General features: G+C 43.4%; 1 protein-coding gene across 1 annotated transcript in view; it reads left to right on the top strand.

Moving 5' to 3' along the window:
- stab2 (stabilin 2) overlaps nt 1–23,428 on the top strand; it is a 40,983-nt gene that overhangs the window by 3,818 nt on the left and 13,737 nt on the right. Inside the window, exons 6-43 of the mRNA XM_055937827.1 lie at nt 128–223; nt 410–532; nt 2,171–2,367; nt 2,534–2,664; nt 2,775–2,908; nt 3,051–3,130; nt 8,084–8,233; nt 8,565–8,708; nt 9,082–9,144; nt 9,316–9,432; nt 9,591–9,644; nt 9,885–9,965; nt 10,069–10,221; nt 10,414–10,473; nt 13,533–13,625; nt 13,977–14,063; nt 14,215–14,326; nt 14,437–14,617; nt 14,793–14,886; nt 15,044–15,202; nt 15,365–15,460; nt 15,587–15,679; nt 15,796–15,843; nt 16,405–16,544; nt 16,735–16,846; nt 16,943–17,110; nt 17,302–17,409; nt 17,525–17,656; nt 17,804–17,932; nt 18,014–18,076; nt 18,178–18,273; nt 18,663–18,858; nt 20,008–20,103; nt 22,280–22,331; nt 22,492–22,553; nt 22,708–22,833; nt 23,015–23,088; nt 23,185–23,259. Coding sequence (XP_055793802.1) covers nt 128–223; nt 410–532; nt 2,171–2,367; nt 2,534–2,664; nt 2,775–2,908; nt 3,051–3,130; nt 8,084–8,233; nt 8,565–8,708; nt 9,082–9,144; nt 9,316–9,432; nt 9,591–9,644; nt 9,885–9,965; nt 10,069–10,221; nt 10,414–10,473; nt 13,533–13,625; nt 13,977–14,063; nt 14,215–14,326; nt 14,437–14,617; nt 14,793–14,886; nt 15,044–15,202; nt 15,365–15,460; nt 15,587–15,679; nt 15,796–15,843; nt 16,405–16,544; nt 16,735–16,846; nt 16,943–17,110; nt 17,302–17,409; nt 17,525–17,656; nt 17,804–17,932; nt 18,014–18,076; nt 18,178–18,273; nt 18,663–18,858; nt 20,008–20,103; nt 22,280–22,331; nt 22,492–22,553; nt 22,708–22,833; nt 23,015–23,088; nt 23,185–23,259 — 4,175 coding nt within the window. The remainder of the gene's footprint in view (nt 1–127; nt 224–409; nt 533–2,170; nt 2,368–2,533; nt 2,665–2,774; nt 2,909–3,050; nt 3,131–8,083; nt 8,234–8,564; nt 8,709–9,081; nt 9,145–9,315; nt 9,433–9,590; nt 9,645–9,884; nt 9,966–10,068; nt 10,222–10,413; nt 10,474–13,532; nt 13,626–13,976; nt 14,064–14,214; nt 14,327–14,436; nt 14,618–14,792; nt 14,887–15,043; nt 15,203–15,364; nt 15,461–15,586; nt 15,680–15,795; nt 15,844–16,404; nt 16,545–16,734; nt 16,847–16,942; nt 17,111–17,301; nt 17,410–17,524; nt 17,657–17,803; nt 17,933–18,013; nt 18,077–18,177; nt 18,274–18,662; nt 18,859–20,007; nt 20,104–22,279; nt 22,332–22,491; nt 22,554–22,707; nt 22,834–23,014; nt 23,089–23,184; nt 23,260–23,428) is intronic.

Raw genomic sequence — 23,428 nt, forward strand, 5'->3', positions numbered from 1 at the left:
GTGACTGTCCCATGCACCTAGAGATACAGTCCACTTTGGTGCCGTTTGTTGATGATCCATTGCATTGTAATATTTACCTGTTTCTCTCTCTGTCCATCCCATCATTCTCCATTTCCCGGTCCATCAGCCTGCACGTGTGGACATGGCCTGTGTAATGCTGGTATCCACGGTGACGGGATATGCACCTGCTTCTCTGGGTATAAAGGCCCAAAATGTGATCTTGGTAAGAGAACCAGTAGTGATGCATGCTTATGACATGTCTTATAATGTGTTAGAACCGTATCATAATGCATTATTCCTGTCGGGTGCTGAAGCATTAACTGGCTGATCTATAACCTACCTGTATGTTTTCATCTAATGACAACTTGCTCCCACCTTAATAACAGCATGTATCCCTGCCATCTTTCAGAGCTGCCGGAGTGCTCGTCTCTGCTTTGTCCACAGAACACTCGCTGTATGCAGGGCTCACTTGATGGGTCGCTGCGTTGTCAATGTCTACCTGGCTACCGAACCTCTGGAGATCAATGCATATGTGAGTGACAGCATGGCTGTGTCCCTATTCTCTGTAAATGGGTAGCCTTATGGCCTTATGGCTACTAGCGGCCTAGTACTAAGTGAGTTACGGTGCGTTCGGAAAGTATTCAGACCCCTTGACTCTTTCCACATTTTGTTACGTTACAGCCTTATTCTAAAATGGATGAAATAAAAATGTTCCTCATCAGTCTATATACAATACCCCATAGTGACAAAGCAAAAAAGTGAAAATGTATAAAAATGAAAAAACTTAAATACCTTATTAACATAAGTATTCAGACCCTTTGCTATGAGACTCGAAATTGAGCTCAGATGCATCCTGTTTCCATAGACCATCCTTGAGATAAGTCCATCTGTGGTAAATTCAATTGATTGGACATGATTTGGAAAGGCACACACCTGTCTATATAAGGTCCCACAGTTGACAGTGCATGTCAGAGCAAAAACCAAGCCATGAGGTCGAAGGAATTGTCTGTAGAGCTCCGAGACAGGATTGCGTCAAGGCACAGATCTGGGGAAGGGTACCAAAACATTTCTGCAGCATTGAAGGTCCCCAAAAACACAGTGTCCTCCGTCATTCATAAATGGAAGAAGTTTGAAACCACCAAGACCTTTCCTAGAGCTGGCCGCCCGGCCAAACTGAACAATCGGGGGAGAAGGGCTTTGGTCAGGGAAGTAACCAAGAACCCGATGGCCACTCTGACGGAGCTCCAGAGTTCCTCTGTGGAGATGGGAGAACCTTCCAGAAGGACAAAGATCTCTGCCGCACTCCACCAAAAGGCACCTAAATGACTCGCAGACCTTGAGAAACAAGATTCTCTGGTCTGATGAAACCAATATCAAACTCTTTGGCCTGAATGCCAAGCGTCACGTCTGGAGGAAACCTGGCACCATCCCTACGGTGAAGCATGGTGGTGGCAGCATCATGCTGTGGGGAGGTTTTTCAGCGTCAGGGACTGGGAGACTAGGCAGGATTGAGGGAAAGATGAACGGAGCAAAGTACAGAGAGATCCTTGATGAAAACCTGCTCCAGAGCGCTCAGGACCTCAGACTGGGGAGAAGGTTTACCTTCCAACAGGACAACGGCCCTAAGCAGACAGCCAAGGCAATGGCAGGAGAGGCTTTGGGACAAGTCTCTGAATGTCCATAATTAAGTGACCCAGCCAGAACCCGGACTTGAACCCAATTGAACCTCTTTGGAGAGACCTGAAAATAGCTGTGCAGTGACGCTCCCCATCCAGCCTGACAGAGCTTGAGTGGATCTGCAGAGAAGAATTGGAGAGCCTCTCCAAATAGAGGTGTGCCAAGCTGGTAGCATCATACCCAAGAATACTCGAGGCTGTAATCACTGCCAAAGGTGCTTCAACAAAGTACTGAGTAAAGGGTCTGAATACTTATGTAAATGTGATATTTCAGTTTTTGAATTTTTTATACATTTGCAAACATTTCTAATAACCTGTTTTTACTCTGTCATTATGGGGTATTGTGAAAATATTGATGAGGGGGAAAAAACTATTTCATCCATTTTAGAATAAGACAGTAACGTAACAAAATCTGGAAAATGGTCCATGGGTCTTAATACTTTCCGAATGGACTGTATATAATAGTTTATAAGATGATTTGTCTCCTCTCACAGCCATAAACCCGTGCCTGCAGCAGGTGTGCCACATCCATGCCACCTGTGCCCATGTGGGGCCCAACAAGCACTTGTGTACCTGTGCCCAGGGCTACAGCGGGGACGGGCACGTGTGTGTTCCCATAGACCCCTGTCAAACACACCTGGGGGGCTGCTCTGCTGACTCTGCGCGCTGCATGTACGATGGGCCAGGGAAGGTGTGTGTGTGTGTGTGTTTTTCTAACTGACAAATGAAACGAATTGATAATGCAAGTCAAATATAACATTTTATTGCTTCAATTGGTGATATTGTGCCATTCATTTGAGGGTGGACATGTGTTTGGTGAACCTCCCCCTGAGTGGTGTTTTTGGTTTCTCTCGTAGTCTCATTGTGAGTGTCAAGATGGGTTTGACCACCTGACAGGAGGGGTGAGCTGCAGCCTGAAGGACTTGTGCAGACCTAACTCCTGCAGCAAACACGCCAACTGTTCAACAGTGGAGCCGAACATAGTAGAGTCAGTGTGTTTCTGCTCTCTTTGACTTAGTGTGTTTAAAGATATTTGTGCAGTAAAACCATCCTTTTTTCAAAAGATCATCTTACCTTTGTACATCCCTCTTACTCCAGGTGCATATGTCACGAGGGTTACGTGGGCAACGGCAAGATTTGCTATGGCAACATCATGCAGCGTCTGAACGATCTGAACTCAGAGCCCGGGGGCCAATGGACCGGTCAGCTCAGCAATGCCATCACACTCTTTGGTGCGTCTCATTGGTTAATCATCAGCCAATCAGTGACTCATTAAAGTTGCAGAAAAACACCTCTTTTGTCATGGGCCTTGGTTTATATAGTCTCTCTCTCTTGCTCTCTATCTCTCTTTTCCTCCTCCTCTTCCTGCTCCAGGTGCCATTACTTGGCCCCTGAGCAACGTTGGCCCCTTCACCATCTTCGTCCCAATCAACAAGGGCTTCAAAGGAACTCCGGTAACATACACACTAGACACCTAGAGAACTGTAGCTATATTGATACACAGTAGACACCAAGAGAACTGTAGCTATATGAATACACAGTAGACACCTAGAGTACTGTAGCTATATGGATACACAGTAGACACCTAGAGAACTGTAGCTATATTGATACACAATAGACACCTAGAGGCACTGTAGCTATCTGGATACACAGTAGACACCTAGAGGCACTGTAGCTATACTGATACACAGTAGACACCTAGAGGAACTATAGCTATATGATACACACTAGACATATAGAGGCACTGTAGCTATATTGATACACAGTAGACATCTAGAGAACTGTAGCTATATGATACACAGTAGACACCTAGAGACACTGTAGCTATATTGATACACAGTAGACACCTAGAGACACTGTAGCTATATTGATACACAGTAGACACCTAGAGGCACTCTAGCTATACTGATACACAGTAGACACCTAGAGGAACTGTAGCTATATGATACACAGTAGACACCTAGAGACACTGTAGCTATATTGATACACAGTAGACACCTAGAGACACTGTAGCTATATTGATACACAGTAGACCCCTAGAGGCACTCTAGCTATACTGATACACAGTAGACACCTAGAGGAACTGTAGCTATATGATACACAGTAGACACCTAGAGACACTTTAGCTATATTGATACATCGTAATCACCTAGAGGCACTGTAGCTATATGATATACACTAGACACATAGAGGCACTGTTGCTATATGATACACACTAGACACCTAGAGACACTGTAGCTATATGATACACAATAGACACCTAGAGGCACTGTAGCTATATGATACACATTAGACACCTAGAGGCACTATAGCTATATGATACACAGTAGACATCTAGAGGAACTGTAGCTATATGATACACAGTAGACACCTAGAGACACTGTAGATATAAAGATACACAGTAAATACCTAGAGGCACTGTAGCTATATGATACACACTAGACACATAGAGGCACTATAGCTATATGATACACAGTAGACACCTAGAGACACTGTAGCTATATGATACACACTAGACACCTAGAGGCACTGTAGCTATATGATACACATTAGACACCTAGAGGCACTGTAGCTATATGATACACAGTAGACACCTAGAGGCACTGTAGCTATATGATACACAGTAGATACCTAGAGACACTATAGCTATAAATCAAATGTATTTATATAGCCCTTCGTACATCAGCTGATATCTCAAAGTGCTGTACAGAAACACAGCCTAAAACCCCAAACAGCAAGCAATGCAGGTGTAGAAGCACGGTGGCTAGGAAAAACTAGAAAGGCCAAAATCTAGGAAGAAACCTAGAGAGGAACCAGGCTATGAGGGGTGGCCAGTCCTCTTCTGGCTGTGCCAGGTGGAGATTATAACAGAACATGGCCAAGATGTTAAAATGTACATAAATGACCAGCATGGTCAAATAATAATAATCACAGTCGTTGTCGAGGGTGCAGCAAGTCAGCACCTCAGGAGTAAATGTCAGTTGGCTTTTCATAGCCGATCATGAAGAGTATCTCTACCGCTCCTGCGGTCTCTAGAGAGTTGAAAACCGCAGGTCTGGGACAGGTAGCACGTCCGGTGAACAGGTCAGGGTTCCATAGCCGCAGGCAGAACAGTTTAAACTGGAGCAGCAGCACGGCCAGGTGGACTTGGGACAGCAAGGAGTCATCATGCCAGGTAGTCCTGACGCATGGTCCTAGGGCTCAGGTCCTCCGAGAGAGAGAGAGAAAGAAAGAGAGAAAGGGAGAATTAGAGAGAGCATACTTAAATTCACACAGGACACCGGATAAGACAGGAGAAGTACTCCAGATATCATTTACATTACATTTACGTCATTTAGCAGACGCTCTTATCCAGAGCGACTTACAAATTGGAAAGTTCATACATATTCATCCTGGTCCCCCCATGGGAATTGAACCCTGGTCCCCCCGTGGGGAATGAACCCACAACCCTGGCGTTGCAAGCACCATGCTCTACCAATTGAGCCACACGGGACCAGGGTCACACGGCCACACGGGAGATATAACAAACTGACCCTATATGATACACAGTAGACATCTAGAGACACTGTAGCTATATGATACACAGTAGACACCTAGAGGCACTGTAGCTATATGATACACAGTAGACACCTAGAGGCACTGTGGCTATATGATACGCAGTAGACACCTAGAGGCACTGTAGCTATATGATACACAGTAGACATCTAGAGACACTGTAGCTATATGATACACAGTAGACACCTAGAGGCACTATGGCTATATGATACACAGTAGACACCTAGAGGCACTATGGCTATATGATACACAGTAGACACCTAGAGGCACTGTAGCTATATGATACACAGTAGACACCTAGAGGCACTATGGCTTTATGATACACAGTAGACACCTAGAGGCACTATGGCTTTATGATACACAGTAGACACCTAGAGGCACTATGGCTATATGATACACAGTAGACACCTAGAGGCACTATGGCTTTATGATACACAATAGACACCTAGAGGCACTGTAGCTATATGATACACATTAGACACCTAGAGGCACTATAGCTATATGATACACAGTAGACATCTAGAGGAACTGTAGCTATATGATACACAGTAGACACCTAGAGACACTGTAGATATATAGATACACAGTAAATACCTAGAGGCACTGTAGCTATATGATACACACTAGACACATAGAGGCACTGTAGCTATATGATACACAGTAGACACCTAGAGACACTGTAGCTATATGATACACACTAGACACCTAGAGGCACTGTAGCTATATGATACACATTAGACACCTAGAGGCACTATAGCTATATGATACACAGTAGACATCTAGAGGCACTGTAGCTATATGATACACAGTAGACACCTAGAGGCACTGTAGCTATATGATACACAGTAGATACCTAGAGACACTATAGCTATAAATCAAATGTATTTATATAGCCCTTCGTACATCAGCTGATATCTCAAAGTGCTGTACAGAAACACAGCCTAAAACCCCAAACAGCAAGCAATGCAGGTGTAGAAGCACGGTGGCTAGGAAAAACTAGAAAGGCCAAAATCTAGGAAGAAACCTAGAGAGGAACCAGGCTATGAGGGGTGGCCAGTCCTCTTCTGGCTGTGCCAGGTGGAGATTATAACAGAACATGGCCAAGATGTTAAAATGTACATAAATGACCAGCATGGTCAAATAATAATAATCACAGTCGTTGTCGAGGGTGCAGCAAGTCAGCACCTCAGGAGTAAATGTCAGTTGGCTTTTCATAGCCGATCATGAAGAGTATCTCTACCGCTCCTGCGGTCTCTAGAGAGTTGAAAACCGCAGGTCTGGGACAGGTAGCACGTCCGGTGAACAGGTCAGGGTTCCATAGCCGCAGGCAGAACAGTTTAAACTGGAGCAGCAGCACGGCCAGGTGGACTTGGGACAGCAAGGAGTCATCATGCCAGGTAGTCCTGACGCATGGTCCTAGGGCTCAGGTCCTCCGAGAGAGAGAGAGAAAGAAAGAGAGAAAGGGAGAATTAGAGAGAGCATACTTAAATTCACACAGGACACCGGATAAGACAGGAGAAGTACTCCAGATATAACAAACTGACCCTATATGATACACAGTAGACATCTAGAGACACTGTAGCTATATGATACACAGTAGACACCTAGAGGCACTGTAGCTATATGATACACAGTAGACACCTAGAGGCACTGTGGCTATATGATACGCAGTAGACACCTAGAGGCACTGTAGCTATATGATACACAGTAGACATCTAGAGACACTGTAGCTATATGATACACAGTAGACACCTAGAGGCACTATGGCTATATGATACACAGTAGACACCTAGAGGCACTATGGCTATATGATACACAGTAGACACCTAGAGGCACTGTGGCTATATGATACACAGTAGACACCTAGAGGCACTATGGCTATATGATACACAGTAGACACCTAGAGGCACTGTAGCTATATGATACACACTGGACACCTAGAGGCACTATGGCTTTATGATACACAGTAGACACCTAGAGGCACTATGGCTTTATGATACACACTGGACACCTAGAGGCACTATGGCTATATGATACACAGTAGACACCTAGAGGCACTATGGCTATATGATACACAGTAGACACCTAGAGGCACTATGGCTATATGATGCACAGTAGACATCTAGAGACACTATGGCTATATGATACACAGTAGACACCTAGAGGCACTGTAGCTATATGATACACAGTAGACACCTAGAGGCACTATGGCTATATGATACACAGTAGACACCTAGAGGCACTATGGCTATATGATACACAGTAGACACCTAGAGGCACTATGGCTATATGATACACAGTAGACACCTAGAGGCACTGTAGCTATATGATACACACTGGACACCTAGAGGCACTATGGCTTTATGATACACAGTAGACACCTAGAGGCACTATGGCTTTATGATACACACTGGACACCTAGAGGCACTATGGCTATATGATACACAGTAGACACCTAGAGGCACTATGGCTAAATGATACACAGTAGACACCTAGAGGCACTATGGCTATATGATGCACAGTAGACATCTAGAGACACTATGGCTATATGATACACAGTAGACACCTAGAGGCACTATGGCTATATGATACACAGTAGACACCTAGAGGCACTATGGCTATATGATACACAGTAGACACCTAGAGGCACTATGGCTATATGATACACAGTAGACATCTAGAGACACTGTAGCTATATGATACACAGTAGACACCTAGAGGCACTATGGCTATATTGCTGTATATTTTGCATAGTTTTTGGAACACAAGACCAATATTTTTTACTTTTCCCTCTATAGCTGAAATGTTTATCATGCTTGTTGTAACAGTGAGTATGTGTTGTCCTGTCTCAGCTGATAACTCTGATGGCTGACCCAATGAAGGCTAAGTACCTGTGTAAGCTGCACATTGCTCCCGTGGAGATGCCCTATGACATGCTGAACAGAGGGGTCATCTACTACACTCTGACGGGCAAGGCAGGGGAGACGGTGACAACAGATGACGTGAGACACACACACACACACACACTCACACTCACACCCACACCCACACCCACACCCACACCCACACCCACACACACACACACACACACACACACACACACACACACACACACACACACACACACACACACACACACACACACACAGGGGCAAGCCTCATTACCAAGGCCCTCCTGATTTAGACTGACAAAAGTGAACACCGTCCCAAGAGTGTGCTTCTCATAGTAGTAGTGATGACACAGCACAAGCACACGGTCCAATGAGAAAAACTGCTCCAATAACAGGTCACGCTGGTCATGTCAGCAAAATAACTTGATGATCCCCTCCACAGGACAAGCAGCTCAAGATCCGTATCCATGGCAGCAGGAAGAAGGGCGGGGTCCTGCAGTCTGATGTCATCGCTTCCAATGGGATCATCCATATTATCAACAAGCTGATGGACAGTGTCTCACCCACGGTGGAGAGCGACAGAGAGGTGCACAAATACCAAAGACATAGGTTGCGTCACAAACGGCACTCTATTCCCTATTTAGTGCATGACTTTTAGTCAAAGGTAGTGCAGCACATAGGGAATAGGGTGCCATTTGGGACAAACAGACACAATGTTTATTATACTTATAATAGCATTTGTAACGCCTACATTTGTGCCTACATTTTAATTGTATTTATTTAACCCTTATTCGACCAGGTAAGTTGACTGAGAACACATTCTCATTTACAGCAATGACCTGGGGAATAGTTTCAGGGGAGAGGAGGGGGAGTGAATGAGCCAACTGAAAGCAACAAGACTGGTTGTTAAGTTAGGCTAAGTTCCATTTTGACATGACTTGTCATGTTATCTTTTCCAGGAGAATCTGATGAAGATTCTATCAGACTATGGGAAGTTTTCCAAGTTCAAGGATTTGTTGATGGTACTGTCTTCTGTATTCATTTCATGTTATTTACATTTTATTTAACATATTCTATGTATTATTCAGAGTGGGTATAGTATATCAGATATTAAGTAACATCAACCTGTTGTTTTTTTGGTATGAAATATTCAACCTAAATAAAGTTTGATTTGGTTTGATTCATCTGTACAGAAAGCCAATATTGATTCTGTATTGGAGGAGGCTGGGCCCTCCACCATCTTTGCCCCCACCAACACAGCCTTCGATGCCATGAAGGAGGGACAGCTGGACTATCTCACCTCTAGTGAGGTAGGGAATGGGTGACCTCATGTGCACATACACACGCATGTACACTTTCAAACTCTTATGCCTCTGATGACACAAACACACACATCGTTTTGCAATGCATGTGATGTCTCCAGACCGTGACTGTAATGTGTGTTTGGCTTATTTTTGTCTGATTTCAGGGAAGCACTAAACTACTGGAGCTACTAAGGAATCATGTGATCCCCTCATTCAATGTGAGTGTGCATGTTAGGCTACATGTCAATCACCAAACCAGATCATGTAGAGTCCCTTAGACTTCAAGGTCCGTATTCATTCATCTTCTCAGAGTATGAGTGCTGATCTAGGATCTGTTATGTCCTGTTATGTTATGTCTATATCATAATGATTTAGATTACATGGACAGAGGACTACTCTACTCTGAATATTCTGTGAATGTGTTTGCATATGGTTGTTGTTTTCCATGTTGTTTGAAGTTGGAGGTCTATAACGCTGTGACCAACCAGCGGATTAGGACCATTGCCAATCAGATCCTCTCGTTCAATGTGACTGAAAACGTAAGTACATGTGACACATCAACACAAGCGAAGAGGTATATATAGTGTGTGTGTGCGTGTGTGTGCGTGCGTGTGCGTGTCTGACTCTGACAAAACCCCATAGGGTCAAATCCTGGTCAACGGCATGGCTGTACTGGAGGCAGACGTGGAGGCCAAGAACGGACGCCTCTATTCGCTGGACGGAGTTCTAATCCCGTCCTCCATCGAGCCGGTACTGCCTCACAGGTGTGACATCACAGAGAACAAACTTTTGAAGGTGAGTTTGAGTGCCAGGTTTTGTGATCGTCCCCTGCATTCACATGAAGTGTTTTGGTTTCAGAGGTTTTGTTCATTATTAACTTTATAACTTATTATTAGAGTCATCCTTTATTTAGATTTAGTGAGGTAGTTTGTTCTGGTTGCTTGTCCTCATTTGAGTGTCTCTCTTCATTGACATGTTACTACCCAGGGTGACTGTGTCAGCTGCTCAAAGGTGACCAAGTCCGGCTGCCCACCCGGAGCATCCACAGTAAGTACCCACACACACTCAACCCCAAATAGTTTGCAAATACTGTATAGAGACCTAAGCATCCCTTTCAGTTGCTTTCACATGGCTCTTTCCTTAACCTCGTACAGTGCCTTCAGAAAGTATTCATACCCTTTGACTTATTCCACATTTTCTTGTGTTACATCCTGAATTTAAAATGGATAAAAAATATTTGTTTTCTCAAATAGCCCATCATGACAAAGGGAAAATATGTTTTTAGAAATGTTTGTAAATGTATTGGAAATTAAATACAGAAATTTACATACAGTACCAGTCAAAAGTTTGGACACACCTACTCATTCAACGTTTTTTCTTTATTTTTACTATTTTCTACATTGTAGAATAATAGTGAAGACATCAAAACTATGAAATAACACATATGGAATAATGTAGAAACCAGAAATGTGTTAAACAAATAAAAATATATTTGAGATTTGAGATTCTTCAAAATAGCCACCCTTTGCCTTGATGACAGTATTCACACCCGTAAGTCACTATTCAGGCTCCTGAGTGGCGCAGCGGTCTAAGGCACTGCATCTCAGTGCAAGAGGCATCACTACAGTCCCTGGTTCGAATCCAGGCTGTATCACATCTGGCCTTGATTGGGAGTCCCATAGGGCGGTGCACAATTGGCCCAGCGTTGGCCAGGGTAAGCCGTCATTGTAAATAAGAATTTGTTCTTTACTGACTTGCCTAGTTAAATAAAGATTTAAAAAATGTATTTTAGGATCACCTTTGGCAGCTGTAAGTGTTTATAAGTAAGTCTCCAAGAGCTTTGCACACCTGGATACCTGGGTACAATATTTGAACATTATTCTTAAAGAAATTATTCAAACTCTGTAAAAACTGTAACTAGGCTACTCAGGAACATTCAATATAATATTGGTAAGCAACTCCAGTGTATATTTGGCCTTGTGTTTTAGGTTATTGTCCTGCTGAATTTGTCTCCCAGTGTTGGAAAGCAGACTGAACCAGGTTTTCCTATAGAATTTTGCCTTTGCTTAGCTCTATTCCGTTTCTTATTATCCCATAAAACTCCCTAGTCTTTGCTGATTATAAGCATACCCATAACATGATGCAGCCACCACCATCCTTGAAAATATGAAGAGTGGTACTCAGTTATGTGTTGTGTTGGATTTTCCCCAATCATAACTGTTTTAAAGTCACCATTGGCCTCATGGTGAAATCCCTGAGTAGTTTCCTTCCTCTCTGGGGACTGAGTTAGGAAGGACACCTGCATCTTTGTAATGACTGGGTGTATTGATACACCATCCAAAGTGTAATTAATAACTTCACCATGTTCAAAGGAATATTCAATGTCTGCCTTTTTATTTTTACCCATCTACCAATAGGTGCCCTTCTTTGCGAGGCATTGGAAAACCTCCCTGGTCTTTGTGGTTTATTCTTTGTTTGAAATTCACTGAGGGACCTTAATTGTATGAGGTAGTCATTCAAAAATCATGTTATTATTATTGTTATTATTATTACTATTATTGAGTCCATGCAACTTATTATGTGACTTGTTAAGACGGGATATACTGTGTTCAATACCGCATAAAAACAACGTGAAGCGCGTTCCAGTTCACGCGCATCAAACAGTAGAGTCCACTTTGAATGACATTTACAATGAACAGCCCTACTTCTTCATATCTCAAAAGAAAAGCATCAACCAATTTCTAAAGACTGTTGACATCTAGTGGAAGTCATAGGAACTGCAACCAGGTTCCTATTAAATAGGGCTTTTCATAGAAACCTAATGGAAAACACAGTGACCTCAATTTTTTTTTCTCCCTGGATGGTCTGTCCTCTGGGTTTCGCCTGCCAAATCAGTTCTGTTATACTCACAGACATTATTTTAACAGTTTTAGAAACTTTAGAGTGTTGTCTATCTAAATTTACGTCCGGATGAAAATCTAATTATATACATATCTTAGCTTCTGGGCCTGAGTAACAGGCAGTTTACTTTGGGCACGCTTTTCATCCGGACGTGAAAATACTGCCCTCTATCCCTAAGAAGTTTAAAGCACGTTTACTCATTACGTTAATTAGGCTTGCCATGACAAAGGGGTTGAATACTTATTTACTCAAGAAATTTCAGCTTTCATTTTTATTCATTTGTAAAAAGGTCTAAAAACATAATTCCACTTTGACATTATGGGGTATTATGTGTAGGCCCAGTGGGGGAAACAGTTCCCAATCCTTGAGTAAAAGTAAAGATACCTTAATAGAAAGTGACTCAAGTAAAAGGAAAGTCACTCAGTAAAATACTACTTGAGTAAAAGTCTAAAAGTATTTGGTTTTATATATACTTAAGTATCAAAAGTAAATGTAATTGCTAAAATATACTTCAATATCAAAAGTAAAAGTATAAATCATTTCAAATTCCTTATATTAAGCAAACCAGACAGTTTATTTTTTTTTACAGATAGGCAGGGGCACACTCCAACACTCAGACATCATTTACAAATGAAGCATTTGTGTTTAGTGAGTCTGCCAGATCAGAGACAGTAGGGATGACCAGGGATGTTCTCTTGATAAGTGTGTGAATTTGACAATTTTCCTGTCCATTCAAAATGTAACTTTTGGGTGTCAGGGAAATGTATGGAGTAAAAAGCACATTATGGTGAAGTAAAAGTAAAAACGGTCAAAAATATATAAATAGTAAAGTACAGATACCCCAATAAACTACTTAAGTAATACTTTAAAGTATTTTTACTTAAGTACTTTACACCACTGTGTACAAAATCCAAATTTAATCCATTTTAAATTCAGGCTGTAACAGTCAAGGGGTGTGAATACTTTATGAAGGCAATGTATGTGTTTACTCAGAGCCATGGCCTGTCTCACAAATGGCATCCTATTCCCTATATAGTGCACTACTTTTGACAGAGCCCGATGGGCACTGGACAAGAGTAGTGAACTTTAAAGGTGAAAGAGTGCCATTTGAGACACAGACCATGGCTCTGAGTAAACACATCCAGCCATCCATGTACTGTATACAGCTCTGTGTTAATTTTGCTGACGTCGCCCCCTTTGTGTAGATCACCTTCCTTCGCGGCTGTGTGTTCCGGAACATACTGAGTTTCAACATCCTTACGTTTGGCTGCATCCCCATATGCAACAGGACCCTCACGGTACAGACACACACAGATACACACAAAACTTCTAACCCTAACTCCTAACCCTAACCTTAACCCTAAACCGAACTTCTAAACCTAACCTGAACCCCAAACCCTAAACCTTCAAGCTTAAAATATAATTTTAACAAATTAAAGAATCCTACCTTGTCAGGACATTCTGGTGACTTGTAAGGACATTATGGTCCTGATAATGTAGGAAAACATGTACACACACCACACCTCCCTCGCACCTCGCACACCTCAAACACCCCTCACACACTCTGTAGGCCCGCCCTGATTTGAGTTGTACACCCTCCTAAGCCCATCCTGGTCTCTAACCCCACCTCTACATCACCTTCTCCCCAGACACCACTGTGCTGTAAGGGCTTCTATGGGCCAGACTGCACCCCGTGTCCTGGAGGGTTCAACACCCCCTGCTCCCGTCACGGGCAGGTGAGACACCCAACCTAACCAACGTATCCCTTAAAACCACTTAACCAGTCTGACTGAGAAAATAATCTATGCAGTGATTGGCGTAAGCCTCCTCTTTGTGTTTATGTTCAGCATGTAGGTATTCATACTTATTTTCTACCGTGTGTCTTAGTGTTCTGAGGGGATCGAGGGAAACGGGACGTGTGTCTGCGAGACCGACTTCAAAGGCTCCCGGTGTCACTACTGCTCCAACCCCAACAAATACGGACCAGCCTGCGACAAAAGTACACCCCCATTTTAGACATTCTATATTGACAAAGGGACACATCAGTGTCCCCAGATGATGACACGTCTGTCTCATGTTGATGATGTGTCTCTCCCCCTCTGTCCCTAGCTTGTGACTGTATCCATGGTGTGTGTGATAACCGTCCCGAGGCAGACGGGCGTTGTAAGGTGGACTCCTGTCAGCCGGGCTACACTGGCCAGTACTGTGAGCGCCACACCCAGGCCTGTGGCCCCCAGGTGACCTTCTGTCATGCCCACGCAGAGTGTAACTTCAACGGAGGGGCAGTCAAGTGAGTGTGCAGGCTTCACTGCGGCCTTGTTGGGGATGTTGGTATAACAATAGAATCCCTTTCTCTCACTCAATGTTCTAAATTGTCATGACAACACAGTGTTTTGTATCCAAGATTGTCCCTCCTGCAAAAGTTAGTTCTAAGTAAAAGGCATGTTTTTTTTATGTGTGTGTAGGTGTGTGTGTAACCCTGGTTTCCAGGGCGATGGGATCACGTGCGTGTATACGGAACCCTGTGCCCTTCCGAACCGTGGAGGATGCGATGTGAATGTAAGCACAGAAAACACACAAACAATGTACGAAAACCATACATCTCACCATCAACGTCTTTCAGTACCTTTTCCAATGTAACTTTTTTTCACCTAATCATGGTAGTCTGCTTGCTGTACTGAGCTGTTCTGACTGGGCTCTCCACTACCCCCTACAGGCCAAGTGTATAAAGACAGGGCCAGGCTCGCACACATGCCAATGTTTGGCAGGATGGAGGATGGATGAGGATGGGTGCCAGCCTATCAATGACTGCCTGGGCCCTGACAGAGGGGGCTGCCATCCCAATGCCACCTGCATCTATGTGGGCCCTGGACAGGTGAGAGAGAGAGGGGTAGGGCATCAAACTCCCAAAACAGTTTGATTGACTCAATGAGATGTTGTTTCTATATTTTCTCCCCTGCCATCTCTCTTAACGATCCATTCAATAAAGCCCAAAGTCTCCAGTTGATTCTATGCATGTTCCTATTTCCAAATGCAGAGCGGCTGTGCGTGCAAGAGTGGTTTCCGTGGCAATGGGAGAGAGTGCGAGGCGAACAATCCGTGCGTGGCACAAAATGGCGGCTGTCATTATCTGGTGGGTGCCCGCTACTTCTCATTGGCCAACACGATATTGAACCAATAGAATCACCGACCATAATACTGATTGATTGTGATGATGGTCTTTGACCTCGTGAACTTTGATCTACTTTCTCTCCTACAGGCAAGCTGTCTCTACGTGTCCGGTGCATGGAAGTGTGTTTGTGAGGATGGATACACAGGTGACGGAGAGGTGTGCTACGGCAACGTGGGACAGGTGAGGACTTCCTACCTTATTGCTAAGACAGGTAGCTACATATGTTTGTGGATTGGGGGACTGACATACCTACAGTGATCGGAATAACAAACCTGACCTCCACTGTGTCTCTGTAGGAGTTGATGGCCCTTCCTGATGTCGCTGAGTTCGCCAAATGGGTGACTGTGAGTTTGACCATTGTCATTTACAGCAGGGGGGTTTTGAGTTTCCCCTGTTGTTTATGCTGTTGTTCAGATTCTTTATTGTCTGAATAAGAAACAACTTATTTTCACTTCTGACATCCTGTATCGATAATGAGACGTCACACCACACTATCTAGAACCTTAAAGAGTTTTTCAGCTGTCCCCATAGGAGAACCCTTTGAAGAACCCTTTTTGGTTCCAGGTAGAACTCTTTTTGGTTCAATGTAGAACCTTTTCTACATGGAGAGGGTTCCACATGGAACCAAACGGGTTCTCCTATGGGGACAGGCGAAAACCCTTTTGGAACCCTTTTATCTAAGAGAGCATAGTGTAAGCTTCAGGAATGTTTAGTAAGATACAACCGGACATGGTTACAGAGCATTATGGGTATTGTAGTACATCATGCTACAATCTGCATAAGGTCATATTCACAACTCACCATGACCTTCTACTAGCCTGCTAGTATGCCTGTAAGAGGCTGGTCGTATGGTTTTAGGTCGGCAAGACATTTAGTATTTTCTTTCGTCTCCTCCCCTCTCCCAGGACGTAGGCATTTCCCAGCTGCCACTCATGAACAGTCAGAACGTAACTCTGCTGGTGCCGTCCACAGCAGCTACAGACAAGATGAACAAAGAGGACAAGGACTTCTGGACAACCCAGGGGAACCTACGCAGTATCATCAAGTAAGACCTGGGTCATATTTATTAGGCACCAAACGAAATGATGTATTCTAAAACAGGAATAGACTACCTGGACTTGTCCAATAAGAACCGTCTCTTTTATTTTCCCTTGGACAACTTTTAAAAACGTTTTGCTATAGGCATTGAGATTCTTCCATTGTGATAATCCTTATTTCTGATTATCCCCTGATAGAAATCACATGATCCAAGGTGTCTACTCACTAGATGACCTCCGCGATGCGTCCTCCAACTTGCAGCTCACTTCCGTTCTGAAGAAGGCTCTTCCTGTTACTATTACCAATGAGGTGAGTTTAGAGGCAGGTTTTATCCTAAGGTTAAAGTGAACAGGAACTGTGATACTGTAACACATGACCTGAAGTTAACCCTGTATTGTCTGTCAGTCCACAGTGATTGGAGGAGCCACCATAACAACCGCGAATGTGGCTTCAACCAATGGACTGATCCACATTATTGACACAGTGTTGGTTCCAGAGAGGAGCCTCAGTGAGGGGCTGCTGGAGCTGCTTGCACGGAGGCCAGAGTTCTCCCTGTTCAGGAGTTACCTTGTCGTATGTACATTATAAGGCTGCTATTCTATTCATCCACACTCTCGTACAGCACCCAAACTCTATTTTTGAACAGAGCACTCTGTTCCCAATGTCTTACTAAATGTCTTACTAAAGTTCTCCATAAAAATATGTGTGATTCCATATGCAGCCATATCTGAGGAAAATGTCTGTCTCTGTCGGCTCCCTCTCAGCATCACAACCTGACAGGAGAGATAGAGCAGGCCTCGGCCTACACTGTGTTCACTCCAACAGACGGCGCTGTCCTCGAGTACCTCAAGAATACCGCTTCAGACACCATGGTACCTCAGACGATTTTTTAAATGTTGTTACACATTGTGTGTGTGTGTGGATGCGAGTGTGCGTGCTTATATAATGTATGAACTGTAGTACTGTGTGCGTTTTGGTTGTTGTCAGGACGTGAATACGACGCGGTACCACGTAGTGCTGTCTGATAGGTTAATGAAGGTAGACCTGCTGGGTGGAGCCTACAAGGAGACCATGCTGGGGTTCTCCTACCAGCTAGGCATCTTACCCAGGGATGACAAGGTATTATTATTATGGGATGCTCTGGGAATTCTGTTAGTGTTCTACTAATGTTATATCATCCATATTGGCTATAGTCTACTACTGTTTGAGTCCTCTCAAAATGTGGTGCTCCTTTTTTTCCTCTTCTCTTCTCTCTCTCCTCTGTAGTTGTTTGTGAATGAAGCCCAGATAAATGTGTCAGACATCCTGGGAGGTAAAGGGGTGATCCACGGCCTATCCGCAGTGCTAGATATCATCAGAAATCGCTGCGACATCCAGCAATTCAAGACATTTCCGGTAAAGCCCCTTTCTTCCTTTTTCTTTAAACATTTGACATTCATTTTCTCAGATAATAATTTATTTATATTTTGTCTGAAGGGATTCTGTCAAGATTGCTTCCACCCACAACTCAACTCCTGTCCAACTGGAGCTACCCCAGTGGTATGATACCTTTAAAGTATATCCAGCTACTGTGTAGTGGATCGAAAATGTCTGTCATGTTTCATGAATTACTCTCTGTGTTATGGCTGTTTTCCCTACAGGTAATGGTCAGGAAAAAGTGTATGTTCAGTCGGGTCTACCAGGGGGCACAGCTGCTCAGCATCGGCTGCAGGACCATCTGCAAGAACACTACCATTGTACGTGAGACACCAGCAGCACCACTAGCACTGTGTTGGAATCACTGGAATACGACCACACTTCGGACTGTGTCCCACCCTATACCCTATATAGTGCACTATTTTTGACCAGGGCCCATAGGGAATAGGGTGGAATTTGGCATGCATCCTTGGTAGAATGGGTCACTGGTGTAGAAACAAAAGCACTGTTAAAATAATTTGTTAGCAATGTGTTTGCGTATTTCTTACACATATTCAATGCTTTAAATCCAAGAAGAGGAATCAACAAGGGTCTAGAGAAGCTCTACCTGAGTGAGGCAATTGACATGCAATCATACTCTACCTTTACGCCATTTGGAAGTGAGAGTAGAAGTGCGTGTCCCGGTGATTGACTCTAGCTCCTCCTGTAGGTGCGGAGGTGCTGTGGGGGGTTCTACGGGGAGCACTGTGAGCCGTGTCCAGGGCCCAAAGGCCAGCCTTGCTATGGGAACGGGATGTGCCAGGACATGACCAACGGTACAGGGGTTTGCCAGTGTAACAAGAACTTCAACGGGACTGCTTGTGAAGCGTGCCAGGATGGCAAATACGGCATCCACTGTGACCAAGGTACTGTAGTAATGTATTGTAAGCCCTTAGAAAAAAAGATGCTATCTAGAACTAAAAAGGTCCTTCGGCTGTCCCCATAGGAGAACCTTTTGAAGAACCCTTTTTGGTTGGAAATCTGTTGGGTGGAAACCTTTTGGGTTTCATGTAATACCCTTTCCACAGAGGGTTCCACATGGAACCCAAAAGGGTTATTCGGCTGTCCCCATAGGGTTCTCCTATGGGGTGTCGTGGTAATTTCCTGTATTACTAAATTATGAGAGCGCAAACCACACACAAGTCAGAGTTATATTTTAAAGTCCATCTGTAATTATATGAGCTTCACCATAGCCCTTTGACTCTTAGATCAATTCAGTGTCTATAAATGAATTCTCTGACAGTCCTTACAAAACAATTCTTAGTGTCTTTTATAGCCAAGATACACCCCTCTCAACTCACATGACGAAACACAGATCTTAGGCCTTTTACTTAAAAGAGGAGTATCCCATAGCCAGATAGCATCAGCTATAAATTATCGTTCAGTTTGGTCTCTTTAGACGAGATTTTAATCTCGTTCTTGGTACCACTTAGGACCAAAATATTACCTCATCCAATGGCATATATCAATTGTCAAATCTAGATACTCCCATCTCAAATACACCCCCTCTTCTCCCCACCCTGGAGAAGGGGAGTGAACCTCTAGGGGAGTGAACCTCTAGGTCATATACTATCTCAAGATTCATCAACACATCAGAGGGGTAATACAATGATTCCAGACACTACCATACTCCTCCCCCCAATGGGAAAAGAAGGGAGTGACTAGCGTACAGACATAGTGGAGCCCTTCTCCCTTTCTGATATTCTGCATATTATGAAAGTAAATAAAACATCTTATTTATCTATGTTACCTAACTAATTCTGATTCAGCTAAGACAGGGGACAGCCAAATAACCCTTTTGGAACCCTTTTTTCTAAGAGTGTAGTAAAATAGCGTCCACTGTGACCAAGGTACTGTCGCAAGATATATCCACTATCAACTTGCCACTACAATATAGAATCCAGCAATTCAACAATGGAATGCTTTTGCAAAACAGAAACACAATCACTATATATGCTACTATCATCAGCATATTTCTCTCTCTCGCTCTCACACCCCTCCCCCCCTCTCTGCAGACTGTAGGTGTAAGAACGGCCGGTGCAACGAAAGTATCCATGGAGATGGGACATGCGAGTGTGACGCGTATTGGAGAGGGGTCACCTGTGATGAGAGTATGTACTGTATTAAAGTATATGTGCTGGCGTTGTTCTCATTTTGAATTAGTATCATTTTAGCTCCTTTTATCTGGTAGCACTTTAAGTTGTGCGAGTTTAATCTTTCCAGTATGTATGACAGGGTCATTGGCTGATAAGCCACAGCGCACGAGGGTCATTCTTGAGTTGTGGTGGCATTTCGTGAGAATTAAAATAAAATGTTATGTATTTATACAATACCAGTCAATTGTGTGGACACACCTCCTCATTCAAGGGTTTTTCTTTATTTTTACTTGTTCTACTTTGTAGAATAATAGTGAAGACATCAAAACTATGAAATAGCACACTAAATATATTTATCTGAGATTCTTCAAAGTACCCATCCTTTGCCTTGATGACAGCTTTTTACACTCTTGGCATTCTCTCAACCAGCTTCATGAGGTAGTCACCTGTAATGCTTGGAGTTCCCACATATAAATATGAATTCGGTATGAATATGAATTCGGTTAACTATGACTAGTTAAATAAAGGTTAAATAAAAAATAAAAGAATATGCTGAGCACATGTTGGCTGCTTTTCCTTCATGCTGCTGTCCAACTCATCCCAAACCATCTCAATTGGGTTGAGGTCAGGTGATTGTGGAGGCCAGGTCATCTGATGCAGCACTCCATCACTCTCCTTCTTGGTCAAATAGCACTTACACAGCCTGGAGGTTTTGCGTCATTGTCTTGTTGAAAAACAACTGATAGTCCCAGTAATTGGATGGCGTATCGCTGCAGAATGCTGTGGTAGCCATGCTGGTGTGCCTTGAATTCTAAATAAATCACTGACCATGTCACCAGCAAAGCACCAGCACACCACCTCCTCCATGCTTCACGGTGGGAACCACACATGCGGAGATCATCCGTTCACCTACTCTGCGTCTCACAAAGACACGGCAGTTGGAACCAAAAATCAAACATTTGGTCTCATCTGAGCAAAGGACAGATTTCCACTGGTCTAATTTCCATTGCTCGAGTTTCTTGGCCCAAGCAAGTCTATGGTGTTCAGTAGTGGTTTCCTTGCAGCAATTCAACCATGAAGGCATGATTCACGCAGTCTCCTCTCAACAACATGATGTTGAGATGTGTCTGTTACTTGAACTCTGTGCATTTATTTGGGCTGCAATCTGAGGTGCAGTTAATTGCCCATTTCTGAGGCTGGTAACTCTAATGAACTTATCCTCTGCAGCAGAGGTAACTCTGGGTCTTCCTTTCCTGTGGCGGTCCTCATGAGAGCCAGTTTCATCATATTGCTTGATGGATTTTTAGACTGCACTTGAAGAAACTTTCAAAGTTCTTGAAATGTACCATATTGACTGACCTTCATGTCTTAAAGTAATGATGGAGTGTCGTTTCTCTTTGCTTATTTGAGCTGTTCTTGACATAACATGGACTTGGTCTCTTACCAAATAAGGCTATCTTCTGTATACCACCCCTACCATGTCACAACACAACTGATTGGCTCAAATGTATTAAGAAGGAAAGAAATTCCACAAATTAACTTTTAACAAGGCACACCTGTTAATTGAAATATATTTCAGGGGACTACCTCATGAAGCTGGTTGAGGGAATGCCAAGAGTGCAAAGCTATCATCAAGGCAAAAGGTGGCTCTTTGAAGAGTCTCAAATATAAAATATATTTTGATTTGGTTAACACTTTTTTGGTTAAAAGAGATTTTGTTTAACAAGTAATGTTAATTGTTTCTCAAAAATGTAGGGGTAAAAATGAATGACGCTCCTGTTTTCAATAACTTTAAATACCTCACCTTGCGAGGATATCCTTGATATCCTTCATCTGTGCAAGACAATTTGCATACCCTAAGTACTTTAAAGAATACATACAAATACAGTTTTGAGGTATAGAGGACTTGCATTTTGTTTTATCATTGACAAACAAACAGTTCAACATCAACAAAAACATGTATGATGTGTTTTTCATGGTCGCAAAGGCAAGGGATGCAAATGCCCCCGCACAGGACTGTCCTACCAAGGGACTATAGTCCCACCCCTAACTGACAGAAAGACATGCCAAAAAAACACACATGTATTACAAGTAGAAGTCACATGGGCATTTTAACTCACATGAATCATATCAATGTTATAGGATCATCTCATAATACTGTAACACGTTATTCCTGTATGCTGTGTTTCAGAGTTCACTAGAGAAGAGAACTGTGGGGACAGGACGTGCCACACCAGTGCAATGTGAGTGAACTCACGCTGACTTCAGCTTCCCACCACTCTATGATGTGACTATGTTGAAATCAAACCGTTTCAGCACAGCAAAGCCAGAGAAACGGTTCTTATATCTCTTAGCTGCAAACTGTGGTTCCATCTCTTCTCCTCTTTTGTATCTCTCTCACAGATGTGTAGCAGGTCGCTGTGAATGTCTGGCAGGGTTTCAGGGTAACGGCGTCGACTGCAAAGGTATTCTTCCTGTCACTTTCCAACATGCACTATTATACTGCTACCTGAACTGCTATTATACTATACATGACTACCACACAGGAAACTAGGTGTAACAAATCTGTGTCTGTCTGTCTGTCTGTCTGTCTGTCTGTCTGTCTGTCTGTCTGTGCAGCGAGAGACGCCTGCAAAGACAATAACGGGGGATGCAGTCCTCACGCTGTGTGTAAGAGGACTCTCCCTGGACGCAGGCAGTGCGTGTGCAACACGGGATACCACGGCGATGGGATGGTGTGTGTACGTAAGTGTGCAGTCTTTTATCTACACACTTTGACAGGTCAGGTTCTGAAATATTGTTGAGTTTCAGCTGTGTTTGTTCGTTTTGCTACCTAGGGCTGGGCTACCGCTGAAAGTAACGGTAAGAAATGATTTGAACCAACTTAGACCCAAACAATGTTAAACATTGTTTTATTTTCCCTCAGAGATCAACCCCTGCCTGGACGGTAAAGGAGGCTGCCATGTGAATGCAGGCTGTATTCACACCGGACCTAACAAAGTAAGTTGGTTGGTTGGTCGGTCCGTCGTGTGTGTTTTGGTGTCCATCAATCTGTTGTAAAACAGTGAACTGACTTATTTCATGTTTCCCATCCAGACGTCGTGTGTGTGCAGCCACGGCTACACGGGAGATGGGAAGGAGTCTTGTACGGTTATCAACCTCTGTCGAACGGTACATCCCTAATCTCTCCCTCAATACAGTGTTAATGTAGTTAACAGTGTTACAGTGTGGTTAACAGTGTTACAGTGTTAGTGTGGTTAACAGTGTTACAGTGTGGTTAACAGTGTAACAGAGTGGTGAACAGTGTAACAGAGTGGCGAACAGTGTAAATGTAGTGAAC

This window comes from Salvelinus fontinalis, chromosome 11 (genome assembly GCF_029448725.1).
Source record: "Salvelinus fontinalis isolate EN_2023a chromosome 11, ASM2944872v1, whole genome shotgun sequence".
NCBI lineage: Eukaryota > Metazoa > Chordata > Actinopteri > Salmoniformes > Salmonidae > Salvelinus > Salvelinus fontinalis.